We start from the raw sequence: 18986 nt of genomic DNA on the forward strand, positions 1-18986 counted from the left end.
CAAGAATTGATTTTTACTCCCAATTAGGTGCCATTGGAATTAGCATATGTAAAATCAATGAAGAATCACTGTATAAATGCATCTTCATTTGTTTACAGATAGCCATCCCCCCAGAAAGACTGAGGGGACTTGATCCACCTGAGGCCTGTTCCTTTTAGTACCAAGAACCAAGTCTTTCTGGGGAGAAAGGCTGGACTTGGCAGGGCCTGGGTTCCATTTCCCCATTTCTGGCTCCAAGTAATCTCTGTTCTTGGGGAAATTCCAGGTTAACTTCCATGTGATGGGAAAATGATACTTACCTTGCAGGGTTTCATTTAAAATGCTTCCCACCAAGCCTGGCCCATAGTAAGGAACTGATGAATGGTAATTGAAGGTACCACATTATCGTCAGTTTTTACGTACTTCTCTGATCCCATCTCCTACCACTTTCCCCACATTCACTGAGTGCCACGCACACATACCAAGCTCATTTCTGCCTCATATTCTTTGCATCTGCTGTTCCCTTTGCCTGACACAATATTCCCCCAGATTAACACATGACTGACTCCTCTTCAACATTCTTGTCCCCCGTCACAGGGGCTGACCTCCTTGAAGCTTTTCTGACTGTCCCAAATAACGTCCACACCCCTGCCTCATCTCAATATTTTTTTGTTCTTTATAGCACTTGTGTGTATCTAAACTTCTCTAATTCATATATATATATATATCTCCTTGTTTATTTTCTGGCTCCCAATGAGGGAGCAGAGATCTTATCAGTTTATTTATTAACGGACCTCTGGCAACAGGCCCTGGCACACAGGAGGTGTTTAAAAAATACGTTTCTCTGAACATTGACAGAATTAAACTACGTAGCACACAGAAATCACCTAGCACATGGTGAGTACTAAATCAATGTTCATTCCTCCCCCTTGCATGGGTCCAGAGAATGGCTGCTACAAAGTGAAGAAAGACAATTTGGAAGGAAAACAAAAAAGGGTATAGTCATCCAAGGCTAGGCTAGTCGAGTTTCTGAGGTCTAGTTCTCTGCCTTGACACAGCAGATACTTCACAGGAGGTGAAGGCTCAGGTTGTCATTCTAGATGGATGTTTCAGGAGATGAGGCATTTTCTGTATGCAGGAAGAGGTGCTGTAAATAAGTGGACAGGTGTGATCCCGCCCGAGGAAAGTCACCAGGAGAAATAGCTCACAGAAGTCTTATGAATGCTTTAGAATAATTAAGAAAGAGGGGAAGCCAAGCACCATCACAGACTTTCAGTGGAGAGTGCCTGGTCAGCTGCCTAGGGCTTTTGGATGGCTTAAAATGAGGAGAGATGAGGGACCCAGATCTACCTGTTCCCCTTCCTACTCTGACCTATTGCAATGGAGTTCCAGGTAAATTTGTGTATGAAGAAAGTATTTTGATTTGAAACCTAATTCTTGTCCACTCTCTTCATTTCATATGTGAGCTGATGGTGGCCCCAAGGACTGAACAGAAGAACTGGGGTGAGTACCCTGCCCCTGACTGCTGATAGAGGTCTTTCCGTTGTCCCATACTCAGAAGAGTTGGGACCTGGATTTCACTGACATGTACTCTAGGCCTAAAATCCCAGGAGCTCCATGGCAAGGGAGTTGGACTCCAGAATCCTGGGTTGTTCATGACACCAGAAAAAGGAGGCACATGCTTAATAACCTCAATTCAAGACCTCTGAATATAGAGTACAACTGTCAAGCTGACTTGAATGGCTCCTTTGGCATATGCCCTGAGTGTGGCTGGGTTGAATGCTACCACATCACCTGCTCTTGGGATCACCCATGTAAGAGATCTGTCCTAGCACTTGAGGCTGACGAAGGTGGCAGACAGACAGACAGGTAGAATTACATTATCTAGGAGTCCTGGACTTCTTTACCTTGAGGAGAACCTGATACTGGAGACGAAAAATTCTCCAGCTTCAAACGCCCAAAGCTTCTGAGGGATGAGTTGGGCTACAGAGATTACAGAGAAGCTGCACAGAACTGAGGCATGGAATTGACTTTGGCATTTTATTGTGTACTCAAAATTCCCTTAATAGTTTTAAGACTTTATATTTCCCTCTATATATAATTTCTTAAACACGTACAGAATGCACAAATATAAACATGTGTAATTTATTAACGTTTATCAATAAATAGAGAGACTTTATCAATGAAAAAAACAAGTCTTTGTAGGCTCCTGTTTTTCCTAGAACACATTCTGGGAAACCGCATCAAAAAGTGGATTATTGTAAAGCCAAGGGTGTTTTCCATAGAAACAAATTAGAATCAGGGGTCCTAGTACTTCAAAGCTTTAGCTTCAAATAAATCAGAAGCATAACTAACAATTTCATAAAACCAAAACTACAACCATCATTAAAACTTGTAAGCCTTTGAGTTATACAATTAAGTTCCATGTTCTGTATAATGGGCACACATGTACTTTATATGTTGATTACACAAAGGGACTCAGTTTGCTAGAAACTGTATGAGTGGCCCCACTTGTAATTCTGCTTTATTAAAACTGTAAACAAAATTAAAGTGTTAGCTAAATAACACTAAACGATAATTAACAATAATTTACATAGACTATCAGATTAGGAAAAAAAATCTCAAAATTATCTGGTTCAGTATCTTAGTAGACTCTTCAAGTAACATTCTTGTTAGCTGGTCATTCATGATCTGATTTATGTTGGAGGGTTCTTTTCACAGGGGATTCTACAGAGAGAGAGAGAGAGAGGGTGGGGATAATTTCGATGACCCAAGTCTTTTTCCTCTAAATAAATGTTTTCATGGCAAAAAGGCATTTGAATTTATTCCATGTGACTTTGAAGTTACATGAAAAATTATACTCATTCTCACCAAAGTTAGTCTGTAGTCCCCATCTCTCTCCATCCACCTCTTTACTTTGAGAACAACAAAATCCCCTCAAATAAGAGTGTCTGTGATGTACAAATTTTCAATGTTTGTGTGTTTTGGGTAACCTAGAATAACTAAATGCAGAGGGGTGAATTTGGAAGAATGGACCCCAAAAAGATGATCCCTTGGTATTATTTTTCAACATAGAAAGCTCACTCTCTAAATTGGTCCACCCCTTGGTGAAGAAATTCTTAGTCCTTGAGCGCCCAGGAGCATCCACAGTAACCCAAAGTCATAATAAACAGAATGTCATTTTATGATTTACAGAACATCTTCACAAAAATTATCTTATTTTTCTCCACAGCAACTTCGTGAAGTAGGCAGGAGAGATTGTTTCTGAGGCCAGAGAGGTCCAGTTATTAGTTCAGGGTCACACAGTAAGTCAGCAATTGATTTAGTGCCCGTGCTGCTTCTCTGCTGCACCCATCCTTACTGTGTGCTCACAGAGGTTGTGAACAGCGTGTGCAGCCGCCAGACAGACAGTGTGAGTCTCACTGCCAGGTTCAGGGCCTTGGGGCGCAATACCTTGCTGCTCCCTCCTTTGTATTAGAGAAGCATCATCCTCAAAAAGGTGGTTGCCTCCTATGCCCCAATCTCATTAACGGCAGAGGAACAGTGACTTAAAAAAGCACAGGGGATTGGTCCATCCAGAGTCAATGTGCAAGTAAGGACTTAAATAAACTTTCTTCATATATGACGAGAATAGGTCCCCAGATGAATCTGCTCCACTGATCAGTGAGAGCCCCAGCCTACACCAGGAGCATTTCAGCGTGGCGGAGTCTTTCTCAACAGCATTTGGGAGTTCCGAGTCACATTTCTCATTAGAGGCTTTTCCCCTTCCCTAAGGAATGACTTTCTCCACAACAAAATTGTAAGCCTTTGCAGGGCACATAATTTTTTTTTTTTTTTTTTTTTTTTTTGTATTTGGATGGTTTGGGTCAATCTTCTCTTCCTCATTCCAAGTCTCTTTCCAGTCTGGTGCAATTCCAGAACTAAAGTAAACATCAATGGAAATGACACCTGACTTCTTAAGCAGCAGGAACAAGGACAGTATGATGAAGTCATGAGATGCTATCAAATCACAGCCAAGACCAAAGTTGAAACCTCACATGGCTCTAGGATGTGGTGGCGTTTACCTCCCTGGGACCTTCACTCTGGGGCAGGTGGCAAGAGCCATGAACTTAGCTTTGAATGAAAGACATCCAGGTTTATCCGAAGGGCAAAGCTGGCAAGGTCAAGGGTCTAGAAGGCCCAAATGAGGTGGCTAGTTCCTCTGAAACAAAGTCAAAAGGCAGGCAGGCCACACCTTTCTGAGGTAGCTGATGGCTATAGCAGCATCCTGTTGTCACAGAAACAGAACGGAATCTTAGAGATCCTCTGGTCCAAACTTCAGTTGACAGATGCAGAAAGTGAGGTCCAGGGATGGAAGGGCATAGGTCACGATCTCCCACGTTAGGAGTGGAGCCAGGGCTGGAATTCAGGTCCTCTGACTTGAAGTCAAGCACTGTTTTCCACCCCAAGCGCTGCTTGGTTCTGCCTCCTCCACCTGGGGAAACTGCAGTGAGTGACAAGTCTCGGCAGTGTGCGCCTCCAATTGTTCTCTCCTTTGGGAGCAGCAAGGCCAGGTTCAAGGGTTATAAATTGGTACCATGGGCTTTGCTACAAGCTCGTGGGAAAGATTCCAAAGTCTTTCAATAAACACTATGATGCCGCCAGCCCTGCCCAAGGCGCTTTAGGAGAGGATTTGTTCCAGGAAAGCGAGCATTTCACAGCAGGAGGGCCTGAGGCCATGGCACTGGCAGGGAGCTGTCTTCAGCTTCCCTCCGAGGTTGCTGCAGAGACTGTTTTCCTCTGAAGGATCTTTGCCCTGTTTCTTCCATGGTGAATAAATGGAGCATGTCCTGAAGAGAAGGACTGACATGGACATAAGGTAAAGCGAGTGGAAGACTGTGACTGGTATGGGGGGCTGGCCAGGAGGATGCACATTTGGACCCACATTCCGGGAGGAACGTGTATTAGTGTCTGGCACAGAGCAGGACACAGATGAGCTGGTGAGTAGTTTGAACATGGCTGTGACAGACACAAACAAGCAAGAGATGCACGCTTTTGGAACACAACTCTGACCAAGGCAGGTGCAGGGGGATGTGTTTTGACAGTGTTGTGTGAGCAGGCACAGCAAAGAAGGAATATTTGCAGACATCTATGACTGAGATAGGACACAGTGAGTGATTGTGTTTGAAACATGAGCGAGACAAACCAGGCACAGTAAGGGGGTATACTGGGGACAACAGAGACTATGAGGCCAGGGTGACTATGAAGCCAGGAAGAGGGAGTGCTAGGAAATAAAAAGATCCCTTCAAGGGGGATCTCTGGAGGAGAATCCCCAGTGAACAAGGGAGCCCTCCTGTCCCCTGACACCTGCTGGAATCCTGGAGGAAAAGCCCGATGGGCATGGGGTGCCTGCACCAATGGATGGAATGCTGGGTGAAGAGAATACCGGGTGCAGTCAGGCACGAGCAGCAGCTTAGGACCTGGCCCTCTCTTGGAGGGATGGCTGTCTTCAGGGTCACTGCCCCAGGGGCCTAAGTGTCACGGGGCTGAGCAGCCACCAAAGAAGAAGTTGTTGGGGGGTGGGACTGACTCTCCCATTGGCCACCACACTCCACTGCATCCCTAGAGAGGGGAGAAGATCACAGAACCTCAGAGTTGGAATGGACAGATAGGCTGGTGAAAGAGCCCACCCACTGCAGGAAAGCCCCTTGTGCCATGCAGATGGGTGGTTGTTTAGCCCCTGCTTAGGAATCTCCACTGACCAGCCAGGCCATATTATTTTTGAGCAACTTTAGTTACTGGCAAGAGCTCATTAATGTTCTGCCAAAATCAGCCTTCCTACAGCTTCTACCCTGTGGAACTACTATGCCCTCCAGGCCCACTCAAAATTCTTCCCTCCACTAATTATATCCTCCAAGTTTTCTCTTCTCCAGGCTACACATTTCCATTTTCTTTAATAGTTCATTATATATTATGGTTTCCAGATTATTGCCCATAATGGGCACTGTCCTCTAAACACAATCCTTATTATAATTATCTCTCTTGAAATATAGTACCAGGAAAGAGCCCAAATTTACACAGGGAGCCTGATTTATGTCACATACTTTTCATCATCAATTTAGTTTACTTCTATGAATGCAGTCAACATTAAGTTCATTTCTGACAATGGTAATATGCTATTGGCTTATATGTTAAACTCATTGCCAACTTTTATCTTTTTGATACAAACAGCTGTCAATTCTTGTGGTTCTTTATTACATTGGTACAGTTTATTTTATTTATTTATTTATTATTTATTCACTCATTCATTCATTTAGCCAAAATATAGGACATGTTTCTCAGTTTAATTTCACTTTATTGATTTGGTATCATTTTAATCAACTGAGATCATTCTAAATCATAACAATTTCAACATTCAAGATAGGATTATTTAGCACTGACTCAAGCTAGACTTTCAGGATTTTACCAACACATAGGAAGATCAGATAATCTATTGCTACCTAGATTTTTCAGTTTAGTATCATCCTTCTTAGATCTTCAACCTTCAGTCAAGAGAAAAACCTACTGATTGAAGAGGGCTAAACCAGAGAATTGTGGTACCTCACCACAGACTGCCTTCCCAGCAGACAGGTAACAATCCGTGTGCCTGAGAATGGACCCACCCATGGAAGGTTTTGTGTAATGCTTTGCTGAAATGTCTCTGTCAAGCAGTAAATCTGTCCTAGTAGATAATGAAATTAGTTGGCATGAATTATTTTTTAATGAAACAACACTGACTCTTGCATACAAATCATTTGTATAATAACTGTCTTTGAATTTTGATAAGGTCTATTTCAAGCTATGAGTCTATAGTTTCCGCAGTCTAGCTTTAATCTTTCTTTAAGAACTGGGACAATATTTACTGGTCTCCAGGCTGCCATCATATCCTGAGTCCACAAAAGAGCTCCAGTCAGAGGTCTTATCAACCAGTTCCTTTAATCCCGTGAGAAATAATACATCTTGGCTCAGAGACAGTTAAAAGTTTTCCATCAATCCCAGGCAACAACTTTTTCCCTGTGATGTTCTCTTCTTTCCAGTTGCAAGATTATTCTTACTAAAGCAGAATATGCAAGATTTCGTCCCTAAATAATGAGAGCTATTTCTGGGTTTTCTACTTGCTCTAAACATACCTTTTGATTCATCTTTGGTTATACATTCCTTCTGCCAGATTTTCCACAAGCCATTCTTCAAGTATAAGCTCTCTAGAAAACTCAAGATGTGGCCTAATGTCTTTACATATGCCCCACATTTTTATCCGTTTTATTCACTGAACATATCTATTAAAAGACAAAATGAATGAATAGAAAGGAAGAAAGGAAGGAGAGAAGGAAGGAAGGAAGGAAGGAAGGGAGGGACGGAGGGAGGGAGAGAGGAAGGGTTTCTCATTTCTCACTGGCCAAATTCCCTTTGTATCATACTTATTATTATCATTATTAGCAACAATAAAAACCACCACCCATTAGGGCAGCACCTGTGTGCCGGGCACTGGGCTAAGTGTGTTATATCCATTAATTCATGTATTTTAAACCCATTTAACAGACAAGGAAACTGAGTTTCAGTTTAAATAATTTGCTCAAATTTACTCAGTTAATAAATGGCAGAATCAGACTTACATTCCAGTCAATTTTGATTCCAAAGTCTGGGCTCTGAATTGTCCTGATACACTGTCACTCATCATCTTGAGAACCACCACTAAGTCCAGTGTTCATGTTCTGCTGTCTCTAGCATCTTTTTGTCCCACTATGATGGACTCAGGGTAAAAGGAATATGTATGTGGGTGTATATTATATCTATTCTTCCCGTGGGAAGCCTACAGTATGATGTGTCTCCTCCTCTTACTGAAACACAATGTAACTGGGACGGTAATATGGGACTCTTTCCTGCTAACCCCTCTTACTCACTAAAAGAACATCTTTGCCAAGAGGTGTATATATTTTCTGTGATTCAGAACCAGGGAGACTAGGTGGAAAAGGAAAAAGAACCTGCAGAGTCAGGAGGAAAGTAGAGCGAGCAGAGGAAGGGGCTAAGTGAATAAACATAATGAAGAATGAGGAGAGAGGATGGAAGACAAAGCAGGAAGACCTGGGCTAAAGTGAAGCATTGAGTTGGGTAAGTGGAAGGCTCCAGAGCAGTTGGGGATCAAGGAGGAGGCTCTTTGGGAAGTGTTTCCAAAATGTTATATTGCTTATCTCATATAATCCTTCCAAATATTCAAATAAAGACTGAGATTTCTGCAGAATTGCTATTGGGTGCCTGGTACCACTCCTTTTTATTCAGACAACATCAATATAGCCCTTGCCAAGGAGAGAAGTCATGAACAAAGGAAAATGGCCCAGCCTCTTAACTCCATGAAGGACTCACAACCAACTCCCTTTAAGTAGGGAAAGAGGAGACTTGAGAATAATGCTAGGGTGATCTTGTGTCCTGGTTGGCCTGTGTCAGTCTCAGTTTACACTCCTGTACTAGTCTAATTGTTCACAGTTAACAATTTAATATCATCTGCCTTTCAGGTCTTCATTCAGGATACAAAGTCATGGTGCAAAAATATGCTGCACCCAAGAGACCTCAACCCATACAATGAATCACAGTCAGGAGGCACGGCTTTAACACTCAGTGAGCCCCTTTCACTTTCAACCACAAGGCCACCCTACTAACTCAGCAATGTGAACAATAAACCAGAAGACAGGAACCTGGATTCCAATGCCTTTTTAGCCTCCATCCATGCATGCCTCTGAGGACTTAGTCCCTTTCCTGTGCCTCATTTTCCCCATTCTTTGAACAAGGAGGATTATCTGTAAGATCCCTTGCAGCTCTGACATTCTGATTCTATGAGGAGCAGAGATGGTGGGTGACAAATACAGACCTTCTTATTGGGTACCAGCTGTGTGTGGGACTGTTCTCCAAAGCTGTGGGTAATTGCTTCAAATTTGGCTTTAATATTCTTTTGTTAGTATCTGATACTTTATATTCTGTGTGGAGGGAAGAGGTTTTGCTGGAAACAGGGAGGATAATTTTTGGATTTGGATTAAAGAATCTGAAAGACCTCAATTTCTGAATCTGTGAAGTTACACTGCAAAGCTGTTAAATGTATCTCGTTAGGATAGGATAGGGAGGACCTGAGATGCCACAACTTAAAATGCAGCGAGACCACAACCGTCCTTCCTTAAACACATGCTTGATCAGAAACACTGGCAGAGCCGCTCAAAATTTCTGATGCAAAACATCATTAAAAAAGAATCTCTGATATTTTAACAGACTTAAGATGCAGCTTCTTGTTTTAATAGTTTTAGTAAAATCCTCTACAATTTATGAAGCATTTTTGTATCATTTTCCACATTTAATCTTCAACACAAACCTGTAAGGAAGGAAAGTAGGTACAATGTAGGGGCATAGATTGATTGCTAGGTAACAGTGGATCTAGTGCTATAAATCAGGTGTTCTGCCTCCCAAATCAGGAATTCTGTCCGTTGGGAAACATGGAAATCATTTGTACAGTGGGAAGAGTTTTGTGATGAAGTTTAATATTAACGGTTGATGAAATAGAGTTACAATTTCCTTTGCTCCAGAAGAAGAGGGAGGAGGAGGAGGAGAAGGAAAAAGAGGAAAAGATGAGAGAGATCACTAGCTAAGTCATCTTTCACAAAATTGTTCAGAGACTGTGTGCATCAGAATTATCTTGGGTACTTATGGCAAATACAGATTCCCAGGGTCCACATCAGACCTCTGACAAGAGGGTGGGAGTGGGGAGTGGGGAGTGGGGAGAGGGCAGGGGTGGGATGGGGAGGGCAGAAATCTGCATTTTTAAAAAGTGCTCTCACATAATTCTTAGGCACATGGGAGTATAAGATTCCCTGAGGAGGTGAATGTCCAGTTATTCTACTCACACCTGAGGCACAGTTTAGCACTGGAGACAGGGGGCAGTAAGAGAAAGGACAAGTGAGTAGGAAGGGCCAGAGCTAGCAGTATGAGACATTCAGCGATTCTGCACAAGGGATCAGAAAGGAAGCACTGACATGCATGCAAAGAGTCCATTTTAGCAAAGTGGACAAGGGGTATTTGTTGGCTTTTATGACACTGATGATGAAAAGAGAACAGACTTGGTGATGAATCATGAAAATGAGGTGGCAAAAAATGTAAAGAGATGCACAAAGCAGTATTTTTTAAGGTGTTTTTCATGTGATGAAAAAAATAGAATGCTTGGTTACAATTAGCTGATAAAAACTAACTGAACTGTTTATAAACAGTAAGCACATAAACTTGTACTAATTTATCAGTAAATTCAATGGCTCAAAAGGTGATGGCCTAGGCCAATTTCTTCATTTGTCTTTAGATCACTATCAACCAGAACAGAATATTGACTCTGGAAGATCTAGTATTTCCCAAACATGGGATGTTTTCCACAGGTGATATGCCAAACAAAAAGGCACAACGTTAAACAATCTGAATCACAGTAAGGAGGTCCAATACTTCTTTCACTCATTCTGCTCATTTCAAAGAGACGTACTCAGTTTGGCCCCACTCTGACTTTAACAATTCTCTACTACCTAATAAAATGGAGAGCAGGCCTTTAACAATTCTCTACTACCTAATAAAATGGAGAGCAGGCCTTTGACTCAGAGACTTTGGCAAACAATATTATTAAATTTTAATAGTAAAAAAGTTATGCAAATAATAATAATTTGTTTTGTTTTCATTGTATTTAATTTTAAAATCATCTTCTCTAGATGATTTTTCACTTAAGGTCATAATAGTTTCATTTACAAACAGATTTATTTAAATTAAAAATGTATTTAAAGATAAATAGTAAATAAATAATAGCATGGGCAGAATGTTGATATGGGTAAAAATTGTGAAAATAGCAGGCAGATGAGAAAACTTAATTGCAGGGAGGACAGTGTCTTGACAAGGACATAAAGGACATAAAGCAATGCATCCTCAGGGTGGGAACTCTGGGATCTTTCTATTATTTTGTGCTGCTTGCAGAAAGAACCCCAGGTAGCTAACTTTGCACAGTTTGGAATGCCTAACCTTGTAGCTCTGGACAAAACATATTCTCAGGGGCTCTTTAATTGCACCACCAGCCTCAGATATGTCCATGTTTCAACACGCTCAAGTGCAAGATCAAGTCAGTACGCATGGCTTATTCTAATCCGAATGCACCTCTATTTCTCAATGTGCACATATAATTAAGGTCAAACCAATTTCCTTGTGTGGCTTTTTTCCACTGTCTACCACAGTTCCTAAAGGACAAATAAAAGACTGGAACTTTGAGTCTGGGGGATCAGACGGTCTGCCTGCTTCTTCTGCTGAACTATTTTGATATGACAGAACCTAAAAATATGTAGGAGAAAAGTATGGATCCGTGATAATATCAGCCAATATTAATTGAGCGTTTATTATGTGTCAGTGATTGTGCTAAACTAATCATGGATTATCTCATATAATTTTCACAACAATCCTATCACATAGGTTTTATCATTTACAGGCTCAAGTTGTGTGGAATGAGGCGTAGTAACTTGCCCAAGTCAAATCATCTAGGGAGAGGTGGAGCCACCAGCTGAACCAGGCAAATCCAACACAGAGTCTTATCGTACCAGCTTCACTAAATGTGCACCTTCACTGAACAGGCACCCTCGACTCTTAGACACTGCAGGTAGGAAAGGTCCTGCTCTCGAGAAGCTGTCCAGGTGAGCAGAGGGTGTTTTAAGTGCATAAAATTACTTAAGATCCCACAGGATGAGCTGAGCCTCCAAGAAAAAGAGAAGCAGGTGTGAGAGCCCAGAGGAGGAAGTGGTTAGCTCCAATGTTCAGGGGGTAGGGATCAGGAAGGTTGAGAGAGCTCATATTGGAACTGTGCCTCAAGGAATGAGTAGGCTTGTGCCAGGCAGCAAAGTGAGAAAGAGCATTTGAGACAGCAGAAGTAATCCAGAGGCTGGAGAAGTCACTATTTATCTAGGGAAAACTGATCAATCTTGCATGCTTATTGCATAGGGAGTTAGGTCGGGGGAGAGTTGAGGGAAATGAGTTGGAAAGCCAGACTGGGTCAGGCAAGAAGGGCTTTATATGCCCTTCACTATCTGCCCACTGCAAGCCACACTATATTGCTCAAGGCTATTCTATTACAGCTCAATCCAGCTGGCACTGACAGTTTAAAATCCCACAGGTTTGAATGGCCTTAACATTCTCTTAAACGATACACGTGAAATAGCTTCTCTCTCTATGGTTATATTATACACATAGTCCCAAAAGAAAACCAGAGGCAAAAAAAATTATAATTTGCAACCCAGCCAATGTCTTGCCTTGGATAATAAGTTACCCCTCTTTGGGAGGAGAGACAGACAACTACCTACTAGATAAGTTGTAGAAGAGATCACTGCATTGGTTGGGATACTTGACCAGACCACTTCTGAAGCCCTTTCCATGTCTAAGAATCAAAAGTTCTGCATTATTTCAAGAGTTTTTAATTAACTAGCAAGGAGCACAGCTTAGTGGTTAACAGCAAGGGCTCTGAAATTAGGTGAACATGTGTTAGAATCCTGGCCCACCACTCACCAGCTATAGGACAGTAGCCAAGTTATTTAATCTCTCTGAGTCTCAATTTCCCCATCAGTAAAATGGAGATTTTAATACCTGCTCCATGGATTATATTAAGGATTCCATGAGATGACACATGTAATGCACTTAGCACAATGGCTGGCATATAAAACCAGTGTTCAGTAAATGGTAGATGCTAAGATGACGATAATAAAGATGGGGACGTCTGGACCAAGAAACCAAGTTATTCTTAGGCAACTAGTTATTATACATGACAATCATACACACACACACACACACACACACACACACACACACACACTCCTTTTGCCAAAGTCAGAAACTCTAAGCAGGCAATGAAAATTCACAAATAGAAGAAAAATTCCATTATACAAGCCAGCAAAGGAAATAAAAGTTTGAAAAGAATAAAAGGAACATGAGTAGGCACCAAATATATTTGTTTGTCAGGTTTATCAAAATATAGATTCACCCATTTCTTAGAGAACAAAAAGCTCTCCAAGGACAATTCTAACTGTGAAATGTTTCCAAGAATCTTGTAAAAAATGAGAATGAGAAAATAATTCAGAAATCACTTGGTAAAAAGCAGGTTCTTGGCTCTTTGGTTGAATATAACCCAGAGCGCACTCAGATATTTGTTTGTATAACCAGAAGCCATCCACCAGGTTTCCTTGCTCAAGGGTTGGAGATGATTTCACAGCATTTCTTGGAGCACAGAAGCTAGAACTTCCTGCCTCACTCCCTTCCCCACAGTTCCCCTATCCTTGCAGTTGAAGTAATTTTCCTTCTTCTTCTGAACTTATTGCTCAGGAACTATCCTGTACCTTATGAGGAGGATATTATGATGATTTTGACCCCAAACCATTTCCCCTCAGACCCAGTTCTGACAATGCACCAGTGTTCCAGAAAAAGAAGCCTTGTCTTCCCAACCTAGTGTTCCTGCTTTTTTGCCTACTAAGATGATGATGATGATAAGGAGAACACAATATATCAATAAGTTACTTATCCCAGGCTCTATATGTACAGTATCTCACACCAGCCTCGTAACAGTGTTATGAGGCAAGGACCACCTTTACTTCCACTTTTGCACAGGAAGAAACTGAGGCAGCAAGAGGTCACGTAACCTGCCCAGGATCATGCAGGTTCAAAGTGGCAGGACCTGAATTCAGACTGAGGTCCATCAAATGCCAAGTCCTATGCTTTTAGCCGTAACACTAAACTGCTTCATCAGTACTCTGATTTCCTCTAGGTTGGGACCCTGCCTTAACTACCTTCAGACCAGAGAAGTCCAGGTCTTAACTGTCCCCATGTGAAAAAGGAAGAACATGAAAACCAGGTTGAGGGGATGTTTCTTTAATCTCAGTCCTTCTCCTTACAAATCTTTAAACAGCAATTCCTTTCATATTAAAGCCTCAAAGAACAGAAATTTATCTGGATAGGTGGATATGACAACATTTTTCTCAAACAGCATCTCAGGAATAAAATCAACTGCTTAACCACTAAGCAGGCATCTATAGAACCCAGGAATGTATTCCTTCCTTAGATGTGTCTAAATTTCCTACTAGCCAGATTGCTAGAAGAATGATACAGGAAAAGAAAATGGTCCCTGCAATTGACAATATCACCTCTGGCACATCTCTTCCCACTGGTAACCTTTCCAGAAGGTCTCCAGCTTCAACCAAACAAAGTGCTACACTGGCTAAAGTAGGTTTTGCTCTCTCTTGTGTTTAACTGCACTGTGGGAGGACTTGCGTGGTTCTGTAACTCACACAATCACAAAGAAAGGGTCTGAGAATACCTCCTTTGACCTCCCACCCCTTCCTTGGCCATGTTGACAAATGATCAGTCAATGCTTCCAGTGACTGATGGTCCATCAGCACTTCTAAGTGACTGGTGATCATCCAGTTTTCTCCTACTTTATTAGAAACATCTTAGTAAGAGGATCCGTTCCATTTTGTGCTGAAACATGCATTCTTAAAACTTCAATCCTTTGTACCTACCTCTTTCCCTTGAGACCATGCAGAACAAATCGGATCCCTCTTTCCCAAAACAGCCTTCAGAGATATTAAAAACAATGCTCATGACCTGAATCTTCTTTGAGCCCTAAACTCATCATGCCCCATTCCTTACATTGTTCTTCACATTTCATGAATTCTGCAAAGAAAATCATGTTGTTTTTCCTCTCCTGGAGACACTCTGGTTTGTCGACACCCAGAGTAAGAAGCAGCTTTACCACTTCTATGGGCCAGAGTCAGGTATCATTACAGTGTGGACTAAGCACACATTTACACAGGGATATGGTTTCCTAGTAGGTCTCTTAAGTGTGCTTTGGAGGCAATTCCTTCCTGAACAGCTGCTCCGACTAAATTGGGAGGACTGAGTCTCTGGCAAGTGCATGCTGTAAGGGAACAAGCTCACAGAGCCTGCCTCGGAGAAAGGGCTTATCTGCAAGGTTACTACTGGCACTCTAACCACGGACATTCAGGGCCCTTCCTCTCAGAAATAATTGCCTTTTACGGGTTTTTTTTCCCCCTTGTCTTGTCTTGGGAGTGGACGTGGATTAAGAGGAGCCAAGGGATGCAGGGGCTGCACTGTAGTAGGCAGATAAAAGCACACACAACTCCTGGCATTGATCAAAGACCTCTCCCCCTGCTGTCCCCTGGCAGAGGTAAGGAGGTTCTTTGTTACAAATCCCAGAGGATTGGTTTAAAGCAAGGTTTTTCAACCACAGATTTATTTTGAAATTTGGGACCAGACAATTCTCTGGGGAGGGGTGTCCCATGCATTCTTGAATGTTTAGTAGCATCTCTGGTCTCCGTCCACTGGATGCCAGTAGCATCCACCAGTTGTGAAAACCAAAAATGCCTTCAGGCATTGTTAAATGTCCCCTGGTAAACAAAACTGTCCCCAGTTGAGAACTACCAGTTTAAATTCAGACTACCTCAATAGTTTAAGACCTGAAGCTAGACCTAAACTTGAAGCATTATCTATGTGAACTTTCTCATTTTATTGGTGCTGAGAGAAATGACAGCAATCAGTAAGGAATTAGAAGACAGGCTTCCTGCTCTTTCCAGTGTCCATTGAGAACACTGATGGTTCTCAATCCTGCTGTACGTTAGAGCTCCTAAAACATACGCATTTCTGGTCCCCAACCAGACCAATTAAAATAGAATTTCTACATGTGGAACCCAGGAGCTCCCAGGTGACTCTAGTGTGCAGCCAGGGTCAAGGGTCAGAGACCCACATCACACTGCCTCTATTCTTGACCTCTGATAAACCACCTTGAGTACCACTGCAGCTGGGTGTGGTTTGGGGTTTGCCCTGAAGTATGACATGCACAGTGGGCACCAATCTCAGAGGGCTGGTACATGGAACCCTAACAACCTAGCAACAAGAGCACCTGCAGAGCCAAAGGGGGAAAACAAAAACACACAGACTGTAACCAACTTGTTCGACAAGTTAGCATGTTTTATGTTGGATCAAAGAAATGCCTACAGGTAGTTTAAAAGCCAGAAGGCATATTCAAAATAAGAGTCCCGACTGTTCAGCACAGGGCATGATGTACCCAGGAAACAGGTCTTGTCTCATGTTTAAACAATTATTTATAAACAGTGTAATCAATTTCATTTCATTCATTTCTGGCTTTTCTTCTAACAGAGGGAGCTCTGCGTTCCTTGTTTAAGGAGCAGTGTTTAGAACACAGAGATTTCTATTGACTCATTTCTTAAGGGACGCTTATCAGGAGGCTGAGAAAATAACGGGAGAAGTTGTTTGTTTTAACCAAGATATGAACAATGTTATATCTACAATTATAATAACAACAGTTACAGCAGCTTCCGTGCATGGAGCACTTTCTGTGTAACAGAAGCTGGGCTCAGCTCTGCACATACGTTATCATATTTAACCTTAACAAAAGCCCTAGGAGATGGGTTCTAATATTATTCCCATTTTACAGGTGAGGAAACAGAGGCCTAGAGATGTCTGGTCACATGCTGAAGATTATATAGATAGTAAATGACAGATCTCAGACAGGACTGACATCCAGATGTGACAGACTCCAGCCCCTATAGCCATTATGCTACATTGGGTCCAATGCCCCTTTGTTTACTTACCAAAGTTCACCTTCCTCTGAGTCAGAGGCAGTGGAAAGGATGATGTTTTAGGCCTCAGCACTTTAGTCCAGCAGTGGGCATCCTGGAGGGCAGCTTAAGCCACTTGATTACCGAACTTTTGCAAGTACACTCTGCAAACAGCACTAACTTTTCTAACCCTGAGTATTTGATGAGGCAAGTGGAGCTCTTCTGATGTTATTCTCACTGTTTTCCCGGTGTGATCTCAACAAGAACAATGTTTTGTGAGAGCTGCTTCAGGTTGGGATTGGGGAAGGACTGAGGACAGGGCCAGCTTCATGGCTGTGTGACCAAAGCAGTCACACAGGAACCCAGAGCTTGGTGTAATGTTCTGCTTGTCCTCATCTTAGAATTCTCAATAACTTTATCTTTGAACTTGTGATCTCTGAGGGACAATGAAGCATGCATGTGAGCAGAGATGACACGTGCAGTACGTGTGTACACCATAGTTCCTTGCTGCCTCTCACGTTAGTGATGCCCTGTGAGCACAGAATTCTGGTAGACCAACCATACATAAAGAGTTACTAAGACTCAAAGCAAACACAACGTGAATACATAATGTATATAAAGCATCTTCCTTTCTCCCATCGTCTTTCTGTCAGCGGCTTCCGTAACATGCTTACCTTGTATTTGCTGAGTCTTGCTGAATTCCCACAGATCATGGGTCCAGTACAATTCTGCACTCATGTTTCCTATCAACACATCTATGACTGAGTAAGCAGATGGCTGGTGGCCCTGAGAGCCCATGTTTTCCATTGGAACCAGAACTTGCCAGATGCAGAAAGGAGGCAGTGATTTTCTAAGAAAAAGGAACCATCAAGGAACCCTACCATGTCTTTTCCACATGCATTGCCTTCCTCTATTAGCCAAGCACTTATGTTGAAAATACTGACATAGAAAGAAAGGATATGATAGAGCAAATCATGGTTCTTTTCTCTTCAGTCCTTCTTTACTCCTCAGTAAGCTGAAGGGAGAATGTTAGTAGAATGTGTGTGTATCAAGAAGTGAAATAAAAACAGTTGCGTTAGTTTTGTGTACTGTCTGGTAAAAATAAAATACATAAGCATGTCTGAACTACAAAATACAATTTGTGTAATCTGTATAATTTTGGTGACTCCACACACAGGTTAAATGCTCTTATTTTTGCATTTAAAGCTGTCAGTGCACAATATAAAGACAGATGGTAAATTTTCTGCTAATACTTTAAAATTGCATTTTGTTTTTCTACTAGAGAAAAGGTAAATAGCAAATAAAATACATATGACAAGTTGAGAGAAAGACTGAGGAGGAAAGAAAAAGGATTTCCACTTTAATACTTTTAACAGAAATGTGTTCCTGCCCTTTGAACCAGGGGCCCCACATTTTCATTTTGCATTGGGGCTGCGAATTATGCAGCCATCCCTGGGGGAGACTGGGGGAGAGAAGGCAAGGTCATGCTCACCCAGCCTTGGCTTACCCAGATTAAGTCTGCTTTGGCTCAAAACAACGAGGCAAATGTTGAATCCAATTGTAGCCTCCAAAGTTCAAGGCAAAGGCCAAAAACCTCTAAGCAGAAACCTCTAAGGATCCAAAGTAAATCAAACCTAAATTATTCCCCTCATCCATGGGTAAACTTCCAATCTACTACGTGAAAACCTTTATTTAAATGGGGAATTCTGATTGGGTGATTAGAAAGTTGGCAAGTGTCTACATAGTGGAAAAACAAAACAAACAAAAAACTATTCCAGTTAAGGAATTAACAAAAAAAATTTTTTAAGTGGTGAAAATTTATTTGCGTATACACTGTCCATGTGAACAATAGGGTCTAGATAGGGTCTGATAAGGGCATCCATTCATTCATTCAGCAAATGTATTAACTGAGCAATGTGCTACACCCTGGGGGAACTTTTGGGAATAAAATGGATGTTATCTGCCCTCAGGGACTGACAGTCTGACTGGGAGATAGATAATAAAGAAGTAAACAAGACATGAATACAATTATAAATTCTGATAACAAGAGGCAATAATGACCTGAAAGAATTTTTTTTCCTTCTACTGTTTTTTGGGGGAACTTCATTCTCTTTGCCTCTTTCTTACTTTCACTTTTTCCCTATCTTCATATTTTTCTTTATTGATTCCACATATAAATCTGAATATACTAATCTTATGCATGGAAATGTCAAAGAATTAATATAGCCCATCCACTAGAATCAGTTTATTTATTATTAAGCTCTGGTGGATAACAGGAGTTAATAAGTATGAGGGAAAATATACATTGTTTCCTTCGAGAGAGAAGGTTCAAATTGCTTTAGAGCTGTTTTGTCCATT

The 18986-nt window shown here is 41.6% G+C and overlaps 1 protein-coding gene across 1 annotated transcript in view; it reads right to left on the minus strand.

Moving 5' to 3' along the window:
* Positions 1 to 4417: 4417 nt before the first annotated feature.
* The window catches only part of HTR4 (5-hydroxytryptamine receptor 4), a 51998-nt gene continuing 37429 nt past the window's right edge, over positions 4418 to 18986 (minus strand). The window contains 3 exon segments of the mRNA XM_089909479.1: positions 4418 to 5580; positions 6559 to 6620; positions 6622 to 6679. Coding sequence (XP_089765605.1) covers positions 5490 to 5580; positions 6559 to 6620; positions 6622 to 6679 — 211 coding nt within the window. The 3' untranslated portion in view covers positions 4418 to 5489.

This window comes from Delphinapterus leucas, chromosome 3, assembly GCF_059928025.1.
Source record: "Delphinapterus leucas isolate spDelLeu-1000000601 "Yukka" chromosome 3, BTC_Dleu_Yukka2, whole genome shotgun sequence".
NCBI lineage: Eukaryota > Metazoa > Chordata > Mammalia > Artiodactyla > Monodontidae > Delphinapterus > Delphinapterus leucas.